The sequence below is a fragment of the Odontesthes bonariensis genome, chromosome 23 (genome assembly GCF_027942865.1).
Source record: "Odontesthes bonariensis isolate fOdoBon6 chromosome 23, fOdoBon6.hap1, whole genome shotgun sequence".
Classification (NCBI taxonomy): domain Eukaryota; kingdom Metazoa; phylum Chordata; class Actinopteri; order Atheriniformes; family Atherinopsidae; genus Odontesthes; species Odontesthes bonariensis.
This window is the reverse complement of record NC_134528.1, coordinates 9,091,722-9,116,076: the sequence shown is the minus strand read 5'-3', so window position 1 is coordinate 9,116,076 and position 24,355 is coordinate 9,091,722. Positions and strand designations below refer to the sequence as shown.

The 24,355-nt window shown below is 37.8% G+C and overlaps 1 protein-coding gene across 1 annotated transcript; it reads right to left on the bottom strand.

Annotated features, from left to right (window-relative positions):
* Positions 1 to 1,560: 1,560 nt before the first annotated feature.
* On the bottom strand, positions 1,561 to 17,084 carry osbpl7 (oxysterol binding protein-like 7). The gene is made up of 21 exons (XM_075457208.1): positions 16,953 to 17,084; positions 14,985 to 15,128; positions 14,823 to 14,876; positions 14,165 to 14,278; positions 13,923 to 14,075; positions 13,718 to 13,841; positions 13,400 to 13,518; positions 13,221 to 13,310; positions 9,895 to 10,045; positions 9,605 to 9,711; positions 9,360 to 9,516; positions 8,181 to 8,327; positions 7,945 to 8,081; positions 7,345 to 7,482; positions 7,053 to 7,116; positions 6,333 to 6,411; positions 3,701 to 3,845; positions 3,466 to 3,616; positions 3,207 to 3,333; positions 2,910 to 3,032; positions 1,561 to 1,669 (listed from the first exon to the last, which is right to left on the bottom strand). Exons 1-21 carry the CDS (start codon positions 17,082 to 17,084, stop codon positions 1,561 to 1,563), a joined length of 2,565 nt encoding a protein of 854 aa, XP_075313323.1.
* Positions 17,085 to 24,355: the final 7,271 nt, after the last annotated feature.

Here is a 24,355-nt window from a genome sequence, read left to right as displayed (position 1 = left end):
TTTTAGAATTTTTTTTTTTTTTTTACACTGTTGGTTTTTCAAATTCAAAGTCTGATTTTGATGCTGTGAAAATTAAATATTAGAAATTCATATTCAAACTGATGGGACAGAAAAACTTCCATAATGAACACATTTCCACTTCCACTGAAAGATAAACACAGTTGTGATGGGATCACTTTAATGTACTGTATAAATATGCATATACAGAATGTACATTATCCAAACTGCTGGGTACTATAATTGTCATATACAGCATAAAACATTCTCTGCTTTTGTAAATATGTACATATACTAAATATTTTAAACGTGGCTATTAATTTTAAGAAGAACCCAAATAATACTTTTTTTTTGGAGGCCAATAGAGACTCAAATTTTTACAGGGTAAGAAATACTGATATATGCCGATATATTGGCCTCTGATATTCATAACATATACACATACATATGATATGACAGGTTACTTTGTTGAAAAAAAAGGCCATGATTTTTTATCATACTTTGCAACACTGTGATAAAAATAAACTAGTTCACAAAATATCATAAAGACACATTTTTTCCAAAAAAATACGTGCCAATTTTAATATGTGACTGGCCAATTTTAGACCGATATATATATCGCTCGGGCTCAAGTTTAAAAATAATAATAAAGTAAAATTAAATAAAGAAAAATCTAATAAAGAAAATTTTGTATCTTGTCTATAGATGTTATATCACCAATTACAAGCCAAAGTAGCCAATAATAATTACCTTTGCATCTGATCGACTTCTTTTAATGTGTAAGCCATGAATATCAAGTGAAATATCTCAATACTTGTACACCTTTAGTAGCTAAATGCTGTACCAGAAAGGTAGTAACAAGGTTTGTCATAAAATGTTTTAAATAGATGTAGTCGAGTATAAATGTATTTAGGCATGTGCACCATGCAGACTGTAGTTGAATTAACAATTCCTCAACAACATAGGTAATTATAAAGGAACTGTTTGGTCACTTTAAAGCAGTGGAAAACAGATTTTAAACTCACAAACATCATCCTCTTCTAAACTAAACAGATGGTGAAAGGATTTGCAGAGCAACATCATAAGTTGGTCTATAACAATCCAGACCTGACTATGAAACAGAGACCAATTAATTCATACATTCAGTTGTGCTGACAAGAGGAAGACGAGATGTCATCGGGAGTTTGCACATAACGCACTAATATAGTCAGTCTCATACTAACCTGACAAAAACATACAACTTCAGTCTCATCGCTAACTGTGAAATTCACAAAAAAATTAAAATGCATAGAGTTAACTGAAGTTATCTATGAAAAATAAAAGCAAATAATTAAGAAAATTGAAGTACTTTCTACTGTCTCCCCCTGTCTTTTTGGTGGTTAACTGTGATGATGGAGGTTTCCCATGAGCCAGTCATGGGTGTGTAGAAAGAGCGAGATGAGCAGCACTGTCTCCACTCTCCCAGAGCAGGTCATGTATGCTGTCCCAAATATCAGCCACTCTTACTTTCAATCATCTCTCTTTTATGTGGTGTCGTCTGCATGTTGCTGCAGTCTCATCGAATCACCACAGAGTAGGATTTTCAACGTGAGCAAAACCTGGTTTCTCTCTGAGCACCCAGTAAGTCCCGTTTGCAATCCACACATCCCGTCCACAGGAATCTTTGGCTTTCCTGAGGAAAAAAGGAGATTCTTTTTACTAACTTTGACTAACTAAAATGTCATAAACCAACATTCAATTCGCAACGGAACATAGAAAACGTATCAAATTAGACATTTTACAATTTCTTGAAAACTATAAGCTCATCTTGAATTTGATGGCAGTAAAACATGTAAAAAAAAGTTGGGACAGGTCCATGTTTCCCGCTGTGCACAACCACAAATATCCAGTCTTCACAAGCTTACATTGAGGAACATTATTCTGAAATTGCTCCACAATTTAGATATTTTCTTAGTTTTTTTGCAGATGACTGAACCTCTGCCCATCTTTACTTCTGAGAGACTCTGCCTTTCCAAGGTGCTCTTTTCATACCCAAGCATGTTACTGAGCTGTTGCCAATTAACCTAATTAGTTGCAACATGTGCTCCAGCTGTTTTTTTCTGGTCAGTATCCCTTGCTTCTGCAGCTTTTTGTTGCCCCTGTCCCAATCTTTTTGAGACTTGTTGATGCCATCAAATTTTTGTAATATTTTTCATTAAATAGTAAAATGGCTCTTTTAACATTTCATATGTTTCATGTGTTCAACTGAGAATAAAATATTTGTTTATGAGTTCTGTAAATCATTGCTTTCTTTTTTTATTACACAGTATTGGCTTTGTATAGGGTTGTATTTACAAAGGAATTAGGTCACAAACTGATAACTGAAAGTTGTTGTTGTGGGTAAAAACTTTTCACAGTTCAATTTAAACCAAAGAATCAACATTGATAGCAGCTTCACCACCCTTAAATCCAAACGATTTACATCTTTTGTGTGTGTAAATTCAATGTTGGTGTAATATTTCTGGCATAAAAAGGTAATTCATGAGTGCAAAATCTATGATTTTTAAGAGCAAAATAGCAAAACAAAGAGAATTTAAATAAGAAGGAAAAATACTTAAAATACAGAAACACATCGCCATGTTTCTCAGAATGAAAAGCTCTAATGGCCTGCAGGTTTATGATAGTTCGTAACACCAACACACCTGATTCAAATGAATTACTCAGCTTGTTAATTAAGCTTCTGTAGAATCCTGATCATTTGAATCAGGTGTTCTGTAGCAACAAAACATCTTCAGTATGCCAGTTAAATTACTGTCACTTTTTTACTTTACAGTCTTTAGCATTAAAGATTTCAGAGGAGAGTGTTGATGATGTGCTTTTGGTGCGATAAACAGATTATTCTATCAGATCTATTTGAAATGGAATCAACTCACGTGAAAAAACGTGGAGCATACTCTTCACCCTTTTTGGAGAACTCTTTTCTCCGCTCTCTTTGAATTTCCTCGATCTCGTCTTTCTTTCTGTCCGCCTCTGACACTTTTCCCTCCTCCAGCATTCTGCAGAAGGGTTGAAGAATAAATACAGTTAAAAAGATGCATCTGTATTATGCTCCTGTCTTTGTTTACATTTTATCACAGAGCGCTGTTATCTGGGGCTTCATGATAGTCTGGACACAGCAGAGTGGCCATCACAGTGTTGTGCTAAGTTAAACCCTGCATGTAGTTTCTGACCTTTGGTCTGGGCGCAGGCGGCTGTCGGTAGGTGGCAGGAAAGGCTTCAGATCTGGGGTGAGTTCATTCAGCTCCATGGCGAATGTGGAGAAGCCATAAAATAGATGGGAATCCTTCGGCTGGGGATCTGTGGGATGACAGAAGGCTTTCAAGTGAGCTGTCGCACAAACGTGACACTTGGGTTTATACTGATTAGTGCTTTTCACAGGAGTGGCCCGTTATTTAACGTCACTGATTTTAGAGATACCAGGCGACTCACTTGGCTTCCAAATACATTTTGGAGTCGGCAGGGTGTCGCAGAAGATTCCTTCGTGCCAAAGACCTCCAAACCGGTGAATGACGTTGCCGCTTTGGTCGAGCACCGTGCCCTGCACCTCATTCTTATTTGTTTCCGAACCCCAATAACGAGACTGCAAAATAATAGAAATGTGTAAGTTACAAAAAACAATTAAAGATAGTTAACTGACTGTATCTGAGGAGGTGGTTTCATTCACCTTGACGAAAGTAATCTTGCAGGTGCAGATGTTGCTCTTGAGGTTTTGGATGGTGACCTCTCCGTAATGCTCCAGGTATCGCTGCTGGCTGAGCACATTATGGATGCAGGTCACCACTTTGTTCCACTCATAGTGATCTCCATACCTGCACAAAAAAAAAACAACTCACTCAGAATATCATTAATTTAACATCAAGTTTGTCGAGCAGCTTTAAAGTCGAACAATAAAGGTCAATATTTTAAGTTTTGTTTTTCATCGTAAGTTAAATATTTCGAGTTTCTCAACCGTGGCGCCGTTTTCACACATGAACACATGAGATTTTCAAGTGTGAACAAGTTGGTGCTGACTTTTACTGCAGTATGAAAATATGTTTCACAGTTGGAGACTTTCTGCTGGAAATGTGAGGGAGGAGATGTAGCGCACAGAAGGCAGGATGTGATCCAGAAATTAGGCTGTGAAAATCACTGCATTTTCATTACAACATGTTAGAAATAGATCAGGACATTTGTATGCATCTACCACAGCGAGGAATGAGTGGAAAGCAGCTTTACAGGTCAGCAGGAAGGATAATGAAGGACCGACTCTTAACAGCAAACAAACACTCAAACCAAAATATGTTTGTGTTCTATCTCATTGTTCTGGGAACTTAAACTTGTGGGCTGGGTGGAAAATGTCCTCACGTTTCTGTTTGCACATGCCATCCCTCCGGAACATCTCTAGACGGTTTTATTCAGACAAAACAAGCAATTAAAACACCGTTTTGCCTAGTATCTCCTCTTTACTCCACCACGGTGGAGATAACCTAAGTAACTACTGAAGCTTAAGACTTCAGCATATGTACTCGAGTGGGATGCAGAGTGAAGAGAGGAACCTGGCCCAAATGAATAAAACTGTGTAAATACAATTGTTTATAAAGCTGTGTGTACGTTAGGTTCTGTTGTATAAATCTCAATCATCTGCAGCTATATGCTCATGCACAGACCTGACTGCCAATCCCATTTTTAGCCATTAATCAATGCAGACAACCCTGTAATTAGTTGTTTGCATAACGAGACGTCGTTAGCACTGCAACTAAATAAGCATGAAAATGAAAGAAACAGTAAAGAGGAAGCACAGTTTACTGTAAATAAAACTGAGACGCACAGTGAAGCAGGGAAAATGATCTCGGCGATCTCAGTTCTGTAATCGCTAACACAACAAAAACTGATTCATTTCAAAAGTAAGTTTCCAGCTCTGTAAGTTCAGAGCAAACGACCCTACAGAGTTAGAAAATAAATCAAACTCATGTCTTCAATTCTGCTGTTTATCTCGTGCCAAATGTATTCATTTTTGACACTTACATTGTTGTTTATGATTTTTTTACCATCTAAAAAACATTTCCAGAATCAAAGGAATAATGTCTAAACCAGACTTAGAGAGACTGATCCATGCGTTTGTCTCCAGCAGGTTAGACTACTGTAACGGCCTGCTCACTGGGCTCTAAACGGGCTGTAAGACAGCTGCAGTACATCCAGAACGCTGCTGCTCGAGTCCTGACTAGAACCAGGAAATACGACCATATTAGTCCAGTGCTCAGGTCTCTGCACTGGCTTCCTGTCGCTCAGAGAATAGACTTTAAAACAGCTCTGCTTGTGTACAAGTCTCTTCATGGTCTAGCGCCAAAGTACATCTCTGACATGTTAGAGTCATATGAACCAACTCGGGCTCTGAGAACCTCAGGGAGGGGTCACCTGCTGGAGTCAGGAGTAAACAAGGTGAGGCTGCGTTTCAGTTTTATGCTCCTAACATCTGGAACAGTCTTCCAGAAGATGTGAGGCAGGCGTCAACACTGACAATGTTTAAATCCAGGCTGAAAACAGTTCTATTTAGCTGTGCATATGACACCTGAAAGTATTTTTTCTGCACTCTTCACTTTTAAATTAATTAATGATTATTTTAATGGGTTTTTTTTAATGATTTTATTGCCTTCTTGTGATTTTATGTAGCTGTAAAGCACTTTGAATTACCTTGTGTACGAATTGTGCTCTACAAATAAAATTGCCTCGCATTGTTTATGGACTTCCTGCCACTGCAGCACTTTCAGTTCTGTTAACATAGATATATCATTGTCCTCACCCTCGAGCCTGTTAGTCTAGATTTGTGCTCTCCACAAAACAAGACTTATCTCTTCCAAGAACCCATTTAAATCCTACTTACTTTGCACTTGTCAACTTAGTACACTATTTGATTATTTCATCATCAATAGATTAATGTTTATTTAAGGGTTTTGCACAGTGCTAATGCTTGAATGTTGTAGGTGAGGGTAAAATAGATTATGTTTACAAATCTAGAACCCGCCCTTCCTTAAAAGTAGCATTCAGTCCTTGCCAACGTCTGTGCATGGGGTCTCTGCAGGAAATGCATTGGCTGAAAATTGAGCCCCCATGTGGGCCTGTCTGCGAGTTTTATATTGGTCAAATGTTATTAGGTACACGGGTACTGAATGGGACCAAAATGGGGATCTAATGTGGGCTCACTAGGGTCAATCACATATGTTGTTGTGACATTGTTTACATTTATTGACTGGTGTTACAGAGCAGCTAAGTTGCAAACACATCGCACCACACAAACTTAAAGCTGGATGTTTTTTTACCTTGGTAAAGTCACATTGACCATTCCTGTTGGCAAAATCTCCAGTGACTTCCCCCAGAATCTATTTTTCCATCGTTGGTCTGGTAGGAGAAAAAGGAAGTGTTATGACACCATACATTACAGGCGTGTCAGGGGCCTGCAACACGAAGCAGGTTTCTGCTTATTTCAGTTGGTTTTTGAAGTATTTCACAACATGGACGTGGATATAAATATATATGTATAGACGTAAGTTGATCCAATTTTGCCAGTTTAATATGTTGGAGGCTCATATACTATAAACAGCAAGGAAATCTTCCAAATGTTTATATACCAACAAGAACAAATAATAAAGAAGTTAGACTCTGTTTTAGGCAACATAAGCCCTCCTTCCTGTTTGATTTTTATCATTCATGAAGAGATTTTTCAGTGAAAGTCAAATAGTGTGTCAGTCTTTGAGAATTGAGAGACTCTCACACTGTTGCTTTTTTCACTTCTAAGAGAATTCATTGGCAGCGGGAGGCAGTGCTTTTACATGTGTTCATGTCTCATCTCGGATAGGTTGCTATGGTGATACATCCCGGAAGGAAGTGAACCAGCTTTGTGATACCTGAAGTTACCCTACTAAGCTACTCAATCTGCCTCACTGTGTAGGCCCCAGGAGCTTCTTTTTAAAAAACATTTCACAGTCAGTGAACATGATAAAATAAAAAAAGAAACTTTAGTTGGATAGCAGAGGTTTCACCTTGCCAAAAACAGAAGTTTTCCGAGTGTCCATGGCAGGCTGAGATGGGTGGATGGTGGCAGACCTGGTAAAATATGAAGAAAAGGTAAGAAAATTACATCTACAGAATTAGCTTTAACTATCTTAAACTTTAAGCAACGAGACCTTTGTAAAAATGACTGTGACTGACAAAGCTGAGCAGTAGAAAAGCTGATGGAAGGTCATCTCTTCCCACTTTGAACTGTTTTAGATCTCCTGCAGCAGCTTATCACATGTGGATATGAAACAAAAGACATACTTCTGAATGACGTACCTGCTCACTGATGAAGTGGAAACCCCGGTCCTCCCTTATACACTCATAAGTCTCCCCCAGCACTGGGTTAAAGGGCTTGTAGTGGTTTCTATATGTTGCAGTGGTGTAACCAGAGATAGCAAAGGCAGCTATGTAAACCTGCGAAACACAGAGATTGGTCTGGTTAATTTAGCTTATTTATCAGTTTATTTCATGGAATTGCAACTGGTTCTGTTTTGTATTCTCTGACAGCTTTGCTTCATCCGTTCACAAATACATTGTCCACCCACATTCTTTCTTTGCCTTCTTTTTCCAAAGATAGTGCACTTATCACTCATTATCAGTTTAATAATCTTAATCAAAAATCTTTTTAACTTTACTGTAACTCAGTCATGAAACACTAGTCTATTAACAACAGCTACCACCCATTTTCTTACCTTGATTTGAGGCCAAAAACATGAAGGATAATATTCCTGTGCTATAATTACCATGTCATAAGAAGTGCCTTGTATTTTTTATTGCACTGGAATAATCTGAGTTGAACATAGATTTTAGAAACATCATAAACAACCATGCACAGCATCTACTTCATAAGCGTTCTGTACGTTGGGACGGTCTTACCATCCTCTGGTAGGGGTCTGTTGTGTTGTTGGCCGTTTCCAACAGCTCGCTGTACTCAAGCTCTTCACACAGTCTCTGCAGCAGGTTCACGGGCTCATTGAGAGCAGCTGGCATAGACACCCGCGCCAAGTCTTTACCTGGGAAGACAGGGGACATGGGCCTCAAAAACCTGCCATAACTACTTTTTAAAATTCAAAGACCCCTTTCTTTTGTGACTGTCATTGCAAAGTTCTTGCCTATGTTATTGTAGAGGATCGCCATGAGGCCCACGTGGCTGTTGTCAGGACAGTGAGCGGGCAGTGTTGTTCGGCGCCCAGTGCTCTTGGGAACTAAACTGTTAGGAGCCCTGGAAATGCTTGCACGGTACTTCCGGGTTGCTGATGCTACAATGTTGGAGAAGCGACATATTAATCATATTGGTAATAATCACGGCAGGAAATTAATCAAAGGAAAGCAAAATTGAAATTGTTTCTGTTCAGATGAGAACAAACACAAGATTGTGCAACCAGGCTGGTGGCTCTGAGGAAGAATTTAAGAATCACAGCAGAGCTTTGAAGTAAATGCTAAAATAAACAAGCTAGCACGCTAACAAAACCAAAGAAAAATGTTAATATCTAAAAAACGTAATGTTTAAATTTCACCATTTTAGTCAACTGTGTTTGGATCATTTCAAGCTGTTGAGGGCCATACATATGAACAAAGATTCACCAAAGTTATCATTTATCCTCTGAACATTTCTGGATCAAATTTCATGAAAATATATATATATATATATATATATATATATATATATATATATATATATATATATATATATATATATATATATATATATATACACATACACATATATATATGCACATACACATATATATATATATATATGTATATATATATATATATATATATTGATAAAAAAAAAAAAGGAAATTAAATAAAACACCACATGACTCTAGAGAAAAACTCAGAAACCACTGAAGTCATTAGAATTTATCCTCTGGGCAGCATGAATACTTAAATAAATAAATAATTTCACTGGTACATGGTGGCATGACAAGTCAGAAAACTGCTTCGGACTATTATAAAAACCACAGACAACTGCGCTTAATGCACTGTCCAATTTCACATGAATCCCAAAACCTGGCACACTACCTGTGGCCCTTTCTGCCTGATTTAGCATCACCTATAGTCATCGGAATGTAGCCAGAATAGCCAACTGTAGGTTTTTTACACATTCCAACAATAACTATTTTCTATCTCAAAACTGGAGAGTGAACTGAAACTAGCAGTTAGAGATGAATAAATAGAAAAATCAACATTTTGTGCTTCAGTGTGTTGACAGCGAGCATACAGCGAGCATACAGCTTACATACTGGGCAGAAAACAGACAAAGTTACTGGTGTCCATGTACCCACCATGTCCCTCCTCAGGCTCTGAGTTGGTGGTGCTTCCATCACTCAGTCCTGACTCATCAGACACCTCAGAGGAGCTACCGCAGAGGATGTCATCGCTTGCATCAAAATACTCTGCAGCCGAATCAGCCACTGAAGGCGGCCTGTGAGGTGCCGCAGGCTGATGATGGAGGAAGAGAAATGTGGAAGAACATCCAAAAACCACAATTGAACATGTGGCAAAGTAGTTCAGATGGAAATCATCTTACCACAGCTAAGTTGTTAGACTGGTGGATGTTGTTGGTTTCCATGACTTCCTGCAGCTTCTGCCTCTCCAGAGACAGAGTTTCATGCACCGACTTCAGCGAAGCGAGTACTGAAGAGGCCCAAGAAGACGGAGAACTTTAATTTACAGCTTCACATCTTTGAAATTTAAAACAATGACGATTTTTTTTTTCTCGCATAATTTCATTGGCTGCTCTCTGAGATCTTATCTCAATTTGTTCATTTATTTATAGCATTGTGGTAACTGTAATGTGTGTTTGTTTGTTTATCTGACCTCGCTGTGACATGACACAGATGTCCTGCTGGATTTTCTTGCCCTCAGGTGATGTAACAGTGGTCGGGGACAGCTGAGAGTAGACAAAGTCAGGAATAGAGGGCACTGATGTGCCGTGGTGAGATGAGCTGCTCAGGTGACTGGAGGACAGCTGTGAGGTGAACAGGACAGGATAAAAGAGATTGTCGATTCACTGGTTTATTCAAAAATCTTCTTGTGATCCGGCAGTCTGGCAGACAGCCCTGTTATGATATGTCATCCAGCACAAAAGGTGTCAGCCTGCTAAGGAGCTCTCTGAAGGGAACCAGTCGTTTTTAAAGCTTGCAGGGGATGTTTCATGCTGTAAATGCATGAAACATCCAACATGTAGAGGTCTTCACGAATTGGAGTCAAACCAGGTCCTACACTCCTTGCCTAATTGAGGTGGTGTAACATTATAGAATGTATATTAGATCTGTAATTTTGGATATATTGCATGTATTTCTTTCTTTGTTCCTATGATTTTCATAAACTTTTGAAGCAATTTTATTATTTATATATTGCAACTTCTTGTTGGGCATCACACTGTTTCAGGTATTTGTGTTCTCTGTCAGGTGGAGTTTATCATGTAATTATCTTCCAAGCTATTAAGAACAAGTCTGACTGTGCTCATAACTGACCTTTGGGCTCTTGTTATTTAAAACCAAATGGTCAATTAATGGTTTTCACATCTGTCTGTGCAAACCAAGACTTTGTGGTTGCACATGCGATGCATTCATGTACACAAGTGGACACAGAAACCATTAAATGGTTTTGGGTAAGTTTGGACTCGCAAAGACCTCTAATGCAGTGTAGCATGAACCATGGAAGCTTGCAGTATAAATGTTAAAAGAATAGTTTGACACTTGGCAAAATGTTTATGTGCCTTGATGCCAAAAGATGGATGAGAAGATTTGTGTTTTTTTAGAGAAGCAAGTTGTGCATAGATTCAGCTGGCTCGTATTCCGATTGAAAAGGTTTACAAAGTTAAGATGCTATCTTTCAGATGCGACTTCTCAGAAACGGCAAAGACGGCTTCCATTTGTGTTTACCTTCCCCCCTGCGCAGTTAGTGTAAGCTTTCCCCCTGCGCACCCCCTCCTACCCCTCCCTCAACGACAACGAAACAACCAAGCCCCGCCACCTTGTGGCAGGTTGCAAGATTGCAGCATGAACAGACAAACATCCAGAAAAACCAACAGACTCGGGCGATCACATAACCTCCTTGGCGGAGGTAATAATAATAGGTTTTAATGCAGAAAACAAGTCATCTTTGCCTGTCGTCTTGCTATTTATCATATAATTAGATTTTACAATCCTGGTTAGTTTAAGTGAGGGTTCTTTTTAACTTTTTAATTTTTTGTATTTAATCATGGATTAATTTGCTGGTTGTTTCCTTAATCAATCAAAATTATGACTAGTTATAGACTTACCTCTAAACAAATAATCAAACTACCTGACTAATTGTAACGTTGATTTATAACAACTTTAATTCTAAGCTTTTTGTGCAAAAATGTTAACCCTTTACTGTCATGAAAAATAAATGCACTAGCTGTAAGATACTAAAGAACGAAAAGTGCTATAATTCCCTCCTGAAAAAGGACTCTTCACCTAGCTATGATCCACAAATGAATTGAATTAACTTAATGTTAATTACAATGACAGGAAACATTCTTCCATGATACACTTTTCATACTAAGTAACTAAATAATCAAATTTACAGCTAGTTATATGTGTTATCTGTATTTATGAATGTACTTTAAACTGGTGGTGGAAAATGTTTATATTTTAAATTGCATACATAAGAATATACATAAGAAGTCTTCTACAAACTTAATGTTAAGACTACAACCAGGAAGGCAGAGCTATGCTGGCTGAAACAAACGTCAACACGCTAGCATCACGTTAGCATGACAACATTTTCTACTTTAGAGTTCAGGGAAAATCTGCTAACTTGGCTAATCCACTTCTTGGACTCAAACTCAATAAACCTACAAATAACTTTTTTTACAGTTGTTTTTGTAAAAAAAAAAAAAAAAAAAAAAAGGAAAACCATGGGACCTGTTTAAAAACCTGTTTCATCCATTTTCCAGCCTTTGTGCTAAGCTAAACTAGGCTAGCTCCACATTTAGTGTTAAGAAAACATTAAGAATACTCTTCTCATTCAATTCTCAGACCCAAAGGAAATACTAAACTACGGAAGATTACGCATTACATGTAACTACTGGAGGTGAAGCAAGGATGTATACTAAAAAAGTTATTGTCAAACTGAAGTGTAACTAATTTAAGTTACCCATCAAAATGGGTGCGTTAAGGCTAGCTTTATAAATTTTGTTTTTATTTTCATTTATCTAAAATTAATCTGGAGTTAACAGCCATTACTGATGTTTTTAGTCACTTGTGCTCTCCTGCAAGTCAAAATCAATGTTGAGTGGAATTCATAGGAATATCTGCGACTCACTATACTACCATAGTCCTTGAAGGATTTCTGTCCAGTGAACTAAACTTGCTCATTTGGCAATTTATGATTTAATCAGGTCTCGTTAACTGGCTAAGAAAGAAAGCCTCCAGAACTGCAGAACTTGACTTGCAGGCAAGATAACAGTTGCACAATACTATGAAAACAGATAGAAAACTAAAAGAAGGTTTAACATCCAGAGTACAAACAGGTTTACTTGATTGATCCATTAATTCTCTCCATCTACAATTTAGATAAATTCTGCATATTGTTTTGCTCTTTGTGGAATGTTAATCTGTTTTAGTGATGGTGTCTTCTGCGAATACCAAACACAAAGAACTACCTCTCAAATGTATCTGTAACAAACTCTGTTTGCCATCCATTCATCCATTTTCTGTACCCGCTTAATCCAATTTCTATCCCAGCTGTCACTGGACGAGAGCCAGGGTAAACCCTGGACAGGTAGACAGTCCATCACAGAGCCACACAGAGACAAACAAGACATACAACCATGCACGTTTTCATACAGACACTGTAAACTGTCAAGATGGCAGTCTGCTGCTAGGTGTAAATTCTATGCATCAAGTTTTTTCATGTCCTGTCCATTGGCAACTCACCGATTTGGTTATCCCACGAATAGGCTTTGGATTAGATTAGAGAAAGGCCCCAAAAAGTTACTGGGAAGTTGGGATGTCATATACATAAACCCACTATGTTCTAAAAATGTGTAAAAAGACTTTATATATGGATTCAATCAGAAACGATAGACATCTACTTAAACATCAACATGTAAACATTTCAAATCAATGCCCAAAGTGCCATAAAGAGACCAGGTTACAGACCATTCTTACCATTCCAAGCGCCTCCACGCGGGACAGTGTGCGAGAGTGGCCCCATATCTTTCCTGATTTTGACTTCTTTGGCTTTTCAAGTGAGAGATTCTGCTCCAAAACAGGATTTATTTGATTTCATATTCATGTTATACTAAATTAGAGCAGTTGTATAAGTAAAATTGTCCGCCTGTGTGTACCTGTATGCTGATGATGCGTTGCAGGTCTCCGTTAGTAAAAGTCTGGCCCACCTCCAGCGCCTGGAGCCTCTGGATTAAGCGGTTCAGCTCAGAAAGATCCAAATTACAACGATTCAACTCTGGAAGAAAATGTATGAGATATATACTTTTCCTGAGTTTCTTCATATCTATAAATATTTTTATACATCATTTTATGATATTTTAAATGGGTTAAATTGTATACTTGTTTGTGGTTGTTTTGTTTTTGCAACCGAAATAACAAAACAAAATAAAACAACACGATTGGCTTGTATTGATGTCTGTTTGTATGACAAATACCTTGAATACAGGTGTCTGGGTAGTGGCTTTGCTGCAGCCAGTCAGACACCTTAGTGTTCACAGCTGTGTTGGCTGAGGGCAGCAGCCCTGACACTCCAGCTGAATCTGCCATACCTGTGGAGCTCTGAAAAACAGAAGCAATGCATAACTCACTTTAATTCTCCTGGAAAGAGTGTGTTAGGTTCTTTCTTTATCTTATAGTCACCAAATCTCCATTTCTCTGAGCTTGTCCAGCTGCTGTGGTGAGGGACAACCTCGGGAGGAGGCCACTGTGAGCTTGAGCTGTCTCATTCTTCTTGTACAGGCGATGTGCTTGCAGCTTGGTCACCCAAATGTAGAAGAGATCGTGGCTCTTTGCCTTGATGAGAAGATGAGTCTTATTTGTCTCTTAAATCTGACAGAACAGCGTTTATTTGAATAAGTCAGCAGTACTTGATAACTATTTACCTTGATATGATAAAGAATGTTTCCCGCATCCAAATCAATGCGATTTGATTTCTTGTTAATTGACATTACAGCATGGCTGACATCTAGTGAACCCTGGACTCGTCCCCTGGAGACCTTAAGTGGGAACAAGAGACAAAATGACATGTTTTAAAGGTTGAAGCTAACCTAAAAGCTCTACATAATGTATTAAATGCAATTACAACAAAAATGATGAAAAAGCAAGAAAAACACACATATAAGGGGACCAAAACCACATTTTATTAAAGGAATAGTTCGCCTCTTTTGACATAAATATGTATGACATCCCATACTAGCAATATTGTGCATCAACATTTTGTGATGCAAATGTATTACTCTTTTGAACGCATGTTGTTTAGAGAAGCAAAACGCTTTATTTTTGTGACCCCAGCCAACTAGCCGGACTACCTTCGTCAACACCAAAACGAGGCTGGAACTCAGCTCACAGGACGCAGTAGGTGGTGAGAAAAGGGTCATTTTCTAAAATATTGCTAAAATTGCTAAAATGGGATGTCATACAACTTCATGTCAAAAGAGCCAAACTATCCCTTTAAGATTGCTCCATGGAGCTTTTCTAAAGCAAAATCTCATTAGAATTAAACTAATTGGCATCTAAAACAGACATTTAATGTTCACTTACATCTTGTTGATTTTTGGAGTAACGTAAGATTCCTGCTTCCAAGACGAAGTATCGCTGAAAAAAAAGCGATCAATCACCATCTTAATAACTTTTTAGTTAGTAAGTTAGTATCCCAGTGTAAACATTCTGGCTACATAATGACTGAATGCGCTGACTTCTCACCTTGTGCCAACCTTTAAGGGGCCACTTTCTCCTCTTGAGAAGATACCCTTCGCAGATTCCTGGAGTGGTCATATCCTGAGGATTCTCACTTCCTGTTTGCATGTCTGCATGAAGGTCGTCAATCACTTCCCAGTCTTTGATCATCTGCGGAGGCCACAAATCAGAAAAATCCGTGTTACAGAAACCTGGATACTTAGTTATTTATTCACTGAAGGAAGTTGGATTCAATATCTACTCAAGAATGAATAGGTTTGGGTGAATGATAAAATGTATTATTCACCTTGGCCCCCAATGATTTTGATAAAGTTTCTTACTTCAATGTTTCTGGACATGCCAAAAGTTTTAGTCTCTATCAACTACATGAAATATAACAAAGGTTTAAGTCCAAAGGAAGTTATGAAAGCATATTAGAGCTGCAACAGAGCAGCAGAAAAGTCATCTTCTGCTATTTTTGGTAGATTTTCTAAGTCAGTTCATCATTATAATACTTTTTCAAGAAAGATTTCCTTCTAAAACAGGATTTGTTGTAATTTCTTTGTCACATCTGATGCTAAAGAACCCACACTGCATGTGGAGAACACGTAACCTCCTCACGGAAAGGTCCCGGCCTTGTGCTAACCACCACACCACCATGCACACATGAATAATTCATCTGCTTTTTTAACTGAATTTCATGAAACTTGTTGGAAAGTTGGTGCAAGGGTAAAGGAGGAACTCATTTGTTTTGTTAGAGATTCAGATAACTCTCTTCAAGACTAAAAAAGCGAGTGTTGGTGCTGGCGGACGAACTTTCAAGTTTTTTTCTTTCTCACTAAACGTGTCCCTTTCATTCGCCCTCAGAAAAGAAGAAGCTTCTTCAGGTATTCGTAGATTTTTGCAGAAGTTTTGTTTTCCTTCACTTATAATTGTTCTTATGAAAATGGGCCTTCATTAGGTTACATGTTTAATTTATCTTCACCTCAAAAAATAAATGTACCACAAACAATAAAAGCCTTGAAAATGTTTGTTTGGTTCTTTTCCTATTTTATGTAGTTTCACATTTAATTGTTTGCTAATGCATTTTTTTCCCTTTTCCTATCCTTTTATACTATATTAGGTTTGAGCAACGATTAAAAGTTTTAATCTAATTAATCGCATGATTTACCTGATTAATCACGATTAATCACATTTGTACGCAAAATCCAAAAATGAATCCAAAAGTAGTGTATAGCTTTTAGCATTTAGTTTTATTTTAAATGTGCTGCCATATGAATGAAAGTGCCATAACATTTGTTGTGCAAACACACTTTTAACATCAGCATCTTTCTGTAGTTTTTATGTAGAAGCCTCGCTCCACTGTCTGTTTCCTTGAATGACTTGCTGCTATCAGTTGTGTGTTTTGCCTTTAAGTGATATTTTAGACTGGAACTACTACGCTGAGAAGACAATTCAACTTGGCAGAGTTTACAGATGACTTTGGTTCTGTCGACTCCGCCGTCTGGAAGAACTTTAAAATGAAAATGGCCGAGTAAAAGTTCCGTACCCTTCTCCATGTTTGGTGGATCCGCCGAATACTTTCTTTTCCGGTTCCGCAGCTGACAGCAACAGACTTTTACAAAATAAAAGCCTGTGAGCAACAGAATTTTACAAAATGAAAGCCTGCGCTAATGCGCGATAAAATATTTATCGGCGTTAAATAATTAACAAGTTAACTCGCCCAGCCCTATACTATATATATTATACTATATATATATACTTTAGCTTCCCCATTGGCATGCAGGCATAAAATCTTGATTAAGTTCATCCCTCAGATTAAGACTTGTCATAGACACTAATTCTGCTTTGGAAACTCGGTGTTGGCATACAGTGAAGATACAGTATTAAGCTGAATCTGAGCACTTCCTTTTAAAAGAACAGCAAAGCATGCCAAACCATAATCCTTCCTTGATGGGGACGACTGCATCAGGGACGGACTGACCTGTGACTCACCTGTCTGGAGTGGCGGGATGACAGAGTGCTGCTGCTCTGAGAGTGGGGGGGCTTGTTCCACGTGGGTGAAGTCTTCTCCAGACCACTCGCCAGGGATTGGCTGCGATTGAGTAAAGTTCCATTTGAGTCCATTTCACAGTGCAAAACTCTGACTCCCCTCGCTGATGCGATTAGCTGTTTCTTGAAAAGGCTGCAGTATAGTTTACAAAACAAGGAAGTTAATTGATGGGTTGGTGTTTAAACTGCTAAAAAAAAAAAAATCTGAAAGGATTTCAGGAAAAGAGACATGTTGAAACTTCTATGACAGAGCAGCAACTTAGGACTGTTATATTCATAACAACATCAGTAACAACTTCACAAGTGCAAGGTAAGAATGAACGACATTGGGCTCAAATGGTCACATACCTAAAGTCACCAAACTCAGGCATAAACTGAACATTTTTACTTCCGTCTAATCAAAACTTTAAAGACGATGTCAGTAACAACGAGTGAGTCAAATGTGACGCTATTAACCTGCAGGTCTCCCAAAAGTGATGTAACAGAAAGGAAGTACAACACGCCTGGTCCCAAAAGAGGGACCTTCAGGCTAAGAATCCCTTAGTGTCATATTCACAAATCCAGGTTAAAAACATTTCTTTTCTCATGTGTCTATGCATGAAATCTGCACGCTTGTTTTTAAATTCATTAAAAATGATTTTATTTGTTTCTCTTTATATTCTTTTATGTATTTTTAATGCTTCTTCCACTCCCTGCTGCAATGGTTTTATTTTATGTGAAGCACTTTGAATTGTTTTGTACATGAAATGTGCTATACAAATAAATTTGATTTGATTTGATTTGCTTTGATATTCAAACACACTGGGCACCCCTATATAGTAACTTTTCCATCTATATCCACAAGTTTGCAACTGACATAAAGTGCATTTCAACCTCAGGAACCTTTTCCAGAAACTCTGTTTTTTTTGGAGGTTCCTTTCCCTAAACCCTCTCCATTTCCACCAGGGGCCTTTCAGTTGGAAATCTTTCTGTCTCAGTCATCTCATGTTTAATGTCCACCAAACGTAGTAAATACTGGAAATACTTTGAGTTGTATTGACAACACATTCTCATTCCCAACTTTTCACATGCTGCCACTTGGTTGGCATGTTGGTCTCGCATCAGTTTTGAACCAATGGCCCTTTAGTGTCAGTTTCCAGGGAATTACTCTACAGTTTCATAATGCCAGTTGTTCTTCTGCAGTAGTGACTGACTTAACAGCTTTGCCAATAATAAATGGCAACAGGAAAGCATCATTCTGTAGTGCTGGCTTATGAATAACTAACACTTTTTAATCTTTTTTTATGAAGCCTTATACTTCAATAGACAATAAGAGTGCTTGTTTAAGCTTAGGTATCATCATGGTTTTTGTTGTTTGTGTCAGACCAGCCCAGCAGCAAGGAAAGACATTGTTTTTCACATTAAGACAAACTTAGTTAGCCTAACGTTGCCTGCACCTTAGACCTCAGAGGGAATGTGGAAGACCCAAGGATGACACCTTAAAGAATAAGGTCAAAATGCATCTGAAGTCCACATTTGGAGGATGGAGTTCCAGTCCCCCGAGTGGGATTTTTCTCCTCTGTGGGATTCAGATCGTAAAATTTTGTCTTTGGTTTAACAGAAAACTGCCAAACTGACTGTACATTTCTCAGCTCTACAACACGTTTCTCCTCTAATATCTGGGTTCTAACGTCACACCAGCAGAGAACATTTGGCTACAGTCTCATGACGTCTATCATACAACCCTCCACATTGAACAATGTTTGATTTTCCCCAACTTCCTTGCTGGTCTTTGTGCTCAACCGGTGTGTTTGTGTGGGACTCGTTATAAATGGCAACATCATTGACTAATTAGGATGAGGCTATTATTCAATTTCTAATATCCCTTTGGATGAAGCACTTTAAATCCCACTGATGTGGTGATAAAGTAAAAGGGACTGAAATGTACTTCAAAATCCTTTTAGTTTAGTCTTACGTCTTAGGTCTGATTAGGTCATAATAGACCGAATCCGAGAATATTTTCCAAAAATGATCGACAATGAATTGAATTCCAATTGGCTTGAATTGGACTATACTATTTAAGTGCCTTGAGATGACATTTGTTGTATTTGGCGCTATATAAATAAAACTGAATTGAATTGAATTAAATCTATGTAAAAGGTTAGAAAAATACTCCACATTTTAATCATAAAATTGGTTGTTTTGGCATTCAACAGAAATTTTAATGCCTCATGTGGCTCATATAATATGACTGGAAGCTGTATATTATAGTTATTATATATATATATATATATATATATATATATATATATTATAATTAAAAAACAGAAGCAGACGAAGCAGGGAAGATACTTAATTTTGATAAATAATCCTACAATAAAGAGTTTCTGATTCATGATTCGTTGATTGAAAAATACATTTATGGACAATCTGAACAATCTACCGATTTCAACATGTTCTTCACGAAGAGCTGATCCGCGATAACAAAAAATTTAATGTCCAGCAAATCAAAGCGAAAGTGTTAAATGAACCTAGCAGGGCAGGGTACAGGAGAAGGCTCTGTGTAATCCAGTTACAGGTGAGCACTGAGCTCTGGGTTCAAGCCTGTGATGTCATCAGTGCCACCTGGGTAAAGTACGGCGATGATTCTGAATCGCAAAATCACACCCAGAGCTTTGCTGAACACAAACTGAATTTAGATGTTTCATGTGAGAAAACTAATGTTTTATGCAGCATATTCTGAATTAATAAGTACAATCTTTTCCAGTTTAGGATAAATGAGCAACTCTGGCTTTAAATTGGGCCTTTTACATTGAGAAAATGACATAAAATAGAATGTTATTGATGTATTTTAATGGGCAGCTGCCCAGTTCTTCTTTTGATATATACTCAAGATAAGAACAGCATCAACTTGTGCAGATTTGGAGTCATCCTTGTCGTTTCTGTGTCATTTAATAATCTGTTCATCTTAAAGCTTTTGGACATGGACAGGGACAGTTACAACAATAACACACTGGAAACATGCAGCTCTGCAACAAGTATTCTCACCGGGAAGCTGATTTACTTCACCTGTTGAGTCATTTACTATCTGACTATATACAGATTATTTTATGTTTCCCCATAAAAAGCTGCTGGAGGGATTTGTAAATATATGCAAATATTTCTGCGGTTATATAAATTAGAGCTTTGTGAGAAGCTGTTTTGTTCCCATCTCCATCTGCTCACTTGAAAAGTTTGAATGTAAGAAACTAAAGTGAATGCATGAGCTGTTACATATATAAATATAAATGATGGAAGTTATTTATCTACATGAAAATCTGGGACTTTCAATAACATTTTTTGGGGGAGGACTTTTATTAAAATTGTGTTTTGACTTTCTCTTTTTGCATTGATTGCGAATGACTAACTGATGATGAAATAAAGTGTTTAAATGCCTTAAAAAAGCCATAAATGAGCAGTTGTTGCACTAAGCCATGAGGTTAAATAAAAGGGGGTGTTCAAGACACTACCATTGATCCTAAAAAAGGATGCAGCGGATATGAAAAATGAACGAATGAATTCAAAAGATGCTTTTGTTAGTTGCAAACATGTGTAGCATTTGCAACTTTATTATTTCACAAATTTGTACCTTATATGTAGCTCAAATATAAATGTAGATTTGCATAATTTGCGTAATGATTTTCATTAATGAGCAACAGGTTTCATATGTAAACACATTTTTTATGTCAGCACTGGAAAAACAGTTAAAAAATATAGACAAAATATGTTTCCAGCTCTTCAAAAGTGTGTAGATGAACAGATGTTTATGTCAGCAGACTGATTATTAGTGGGTTTGTACTGTCGGTTGGACAAATAAGACATTTCAAAATGTTATAATCAAGACTTAAATAGACCAATCGGCTACAAACTAACATTTGTTCTAATATCTTCTATAGTTACTTTGATTTAGCCTTTATTTAAAATTCCACTGAGTTTAAACATCTCGTTATTTAAGGAAGCCCTGTGGCTAAAGATGTGATAAATACATATAAATTAGAACAAATTACAGAAAGACTAAAAAGAAACATTGAAACATTAACATCTTAGAATATAATTAAAAAATAAACTTGATTTGATTGATTGAATTGAATAATCATGAGCTGCAGGGCCACATCAAGCTGTTAAAGGGCCCCTGGGTGAAACTGTCTTGTGGGCCCCCCTTAAATACCTTAGTTTGTGGTAATTAACTGAACACAACTTTACTTTTTGAGTCCAACACAGGGCCCCAACATATTTAGCTTGATTATTTTGAACCTTACTAGAGGTGATACTGAGCGTTTTCTTGAACAAATAACATGTTTGTAAAAAATCAAACCAGGTGAAACCAGGTGAGATGGAAAAAAGTTTGGCGTTAGGAGACCCTGGCCAGTTTGTCTGGTCACTAATCCAGTGCTGAATCTTACACTGTGGCCAAGACTTCCTGCAAAGAGAGGATTAACCTCTGCTTAATTGGTTTTTCAAGAGTTGTTTTTAGCTACTTGGAGCAACTTGGATGTGGAGGAACTCAGTCGCATAGGCAGAGAACACAGACATACACAAGTTTAACAGTGCACGGTAAAATCTGCAATCACAACGAAAAAAAAGCCAAGAGTTTAATGGATTCTTATCACAGCGGTTTTAAGTTGCAAAATTAAGAAATCGTAGGAGTAAAATATTGATTTTCTACTTTAAAAAGTTTGCAAAAAGAGCTTTAAATGCAGCAAAACAACAAAACATAGAAAAGTCGAGTCATTTTCCGCAGTTAAGAAGAAATTGTTCCTAACATCCCTGTTTTTTTTAACTATAAAAATTATGTATTTTGAAAAAATATTTGCATTTACATTTAATTTGGGAACGTGCAACTTTATTGGCTCAAGAAGGGAAGTTGCAATGTGCACTTTTACCTGTGAATGAGTATCAAAGAGTAAACATTTTCTGTTTGTAACAGCCCCAGTTTTCACCGTGAAAGTGTTAGAATAGCATTTTTCCTCATTAGCCCAACTGACTTCACAAAGTTACGTGTGACACTTCTGGTTCATTTTAGCGTTTTTCAATATGTAAAATGGATAGTAGGCTATAAGCAGGCTCAGCTTGTCTTAGTGTTATGTAAGGCCAGGGGATGAGAGTAACTGACCTCAGTCATGAAAGCGCCATGAGGTGGAAACAGGATGAAGGGATTTGGAGGATTCTGAGCTTGCTTACTCAAGAGTTAACACAAAGAATATACTTAAATTGTTTTTATTTGACTGGATGGCAACAAGATATCTTATACTTTTCAGCGTTTCTTAACGAAAAAAAAAAAGCTAAACAACTCTCATTTTAGATTTTAAGATTTTGCAAACAAAAAAGCGTTTCTTGTAATTTACCTTTGAAGAACTTATTGGAGAATTATTGCAAAGAGCACTAATGCCACCTGACATACACATATATGAACCGGCATCCATACAGATGGATGGATAACATCAGGAACTTCGGTGGAAATGGTTGTCAACAAGTCAGTCAAAGTGGCCATCGTGCCAGAGGGAGGGGTTAAGATGCACAGATTATGACGGTGATAATCTCCTTTTTGGAATAAAAACTAAAGCGACAACATACGGACCCGCTGTGTCTCTATTTATGAATACATTTAAAATGTTCAACCACACTCCATGTGCAGAGAATTGTAAATACATTACAAAGAGACACTAAATGTTTCTGAGAGAGGCAGAGGGCCATTTGATATCAATTCTGATATATTTTAGCAGTAATAGTAACGTTTTATGGTGAGTTTGGGTCCTTTTACACATGGTCGGTGGCTCATATGAGTTCCACGGTGTTTTTGTTTGCAGCCGTTCCTTGCTGCGGAGACTCCATTAAAATGTCATGGCGGCAACACGCAGAGAAGGGGAAGTTTTTAACATTTCAGCCAAACTTTTGTTGTGTTTTAACATGATAGGCTTTGCGCATCCACGGCAGAGATCAGGCCTCGTAGGAGCTAAATGAATGTGAATGTTCTGAGTGGTATTCGCTGTTTTTCAGCAGGATTTCAGAGTGTTTTCAAATGTTAATGTAGAAGATCTCTTACCTTAAATTCACCTCCGACTCTCATCATCTGCCCGCCGCTCTCTGAGTCTAATTAATCCAACAAATGTCTCATCTCGCGACTGGGAATCTGTCATAAACCATCGCTTCGACTGAGTCTTCCCTGTCCACACCCGTTCAAATAAAGAAGTCAAAAAAACATGTTATATCCACAGGTAATCACTAATTCTGACTATATAATCCGACGGGCCGTGCCCTCTGCCGACGAGCTCCCTCCAAATCCAAGGAGCGTTGCGCGTCGCAAGCAGCGCGCCCCGTGCGCAAAGTGTCCTGGGCATTATCCGCATTAGCTGGAATTATACAGACTGTCTCGCAGGGATGTAGTGGAGGGTAAATCTAATCAGCCTCTTCTCACTCTGCACAACCGGTTTCCACAACATGAAGCCTTAACACACATTCAAAATAGACTTTAACTGAATTTTATAATCTAGTACTTTAAGGTGTGGAAGTAGGAATATATACATGAATAAGTGAATTAAAATGAATTATCCATCAATTAAAAACTACGTACTGTTTGATCATTACTCCTCATTTGTTAATAATTCCCTTATAACTCGTGTGGAATGGACGTTACTGGTCTGCAGCTCTAACTTAGTAGAAAAACTTATTGTTTTATTTTTCATTTAAATCCAGCAACATTGCTTCTTTCTTTGTTTCTTCCTGCATTGACTCTTACAGAGATGGGAGGTGCTACAGTGAGTGTCTGAGTACGTCTATCTTTTTGTGTGTTTTTTTTTTTTTAAATTGTTTAATTTTTTTTTCATTGAAAGGTTATTTTATACTTTTATACTTTAAGTAGGTTTCGGAGCACATACTTTTTCACTTTTACTTGAGAGGTCAAGTTGATACTTCAACTTTTACCAGAGTGTTTTTAAACTGCAGTATCTATACTTCTACTTAAGTAACAAATGTGTGTACTTTTGACACCACATACCCATCAGACAGTGGAGTTTACTGGTGTGAGTCCAGAGAGGGAGCAGCCAGTAACAGCATCAGCCTCCCTGTCTCTGGTAAGATCAGACTGTGGAGTTAGTGCTGATGAAGCTGTGAGGAAATGGATGAAATGCTGTAGTTTGTCTCTGTGCTGAGGTGGATCAGTGATCCTGCAGAGTCCTGTCCTCCCTGTGATGGAGGGAGGTGACGTCACTCTGAGCTGTCAAACAAAGACCCCCCAGCTGCTTTCTATAAAGATGGCTCCCTCATCAGGGCTGAGCCTACAGGTCACATGACCCTCCACCCTGTTACCAGCTCTAATGAAGGCCTCTACA

Excerpts from the sequence above, each read along its gene's own strand:
- osbpl7 (XM_075457208.1), bottom strand. The coding sequence starts at position 17,084 with ATGGACTCAAATGGAACTTTACTCAATCGCAGCCAATCCCTGGCGAGT. Across the intron at positions 10,046-13,220 it reads GCGTGGAGGCGCTTGGAATG|CTGTCCTCCAGTCACCTGAG; the intron begins GTAAGAATGGTC and ends TTCACCTCACAG. Across the intron at positions 7,117-7,344 it reads TCCACTTCATCAGTGAGCAG|GTCTGCCACCATCCACCCAT; the intron begins GTACGTCATTCA and ends ATATTTTACCAG.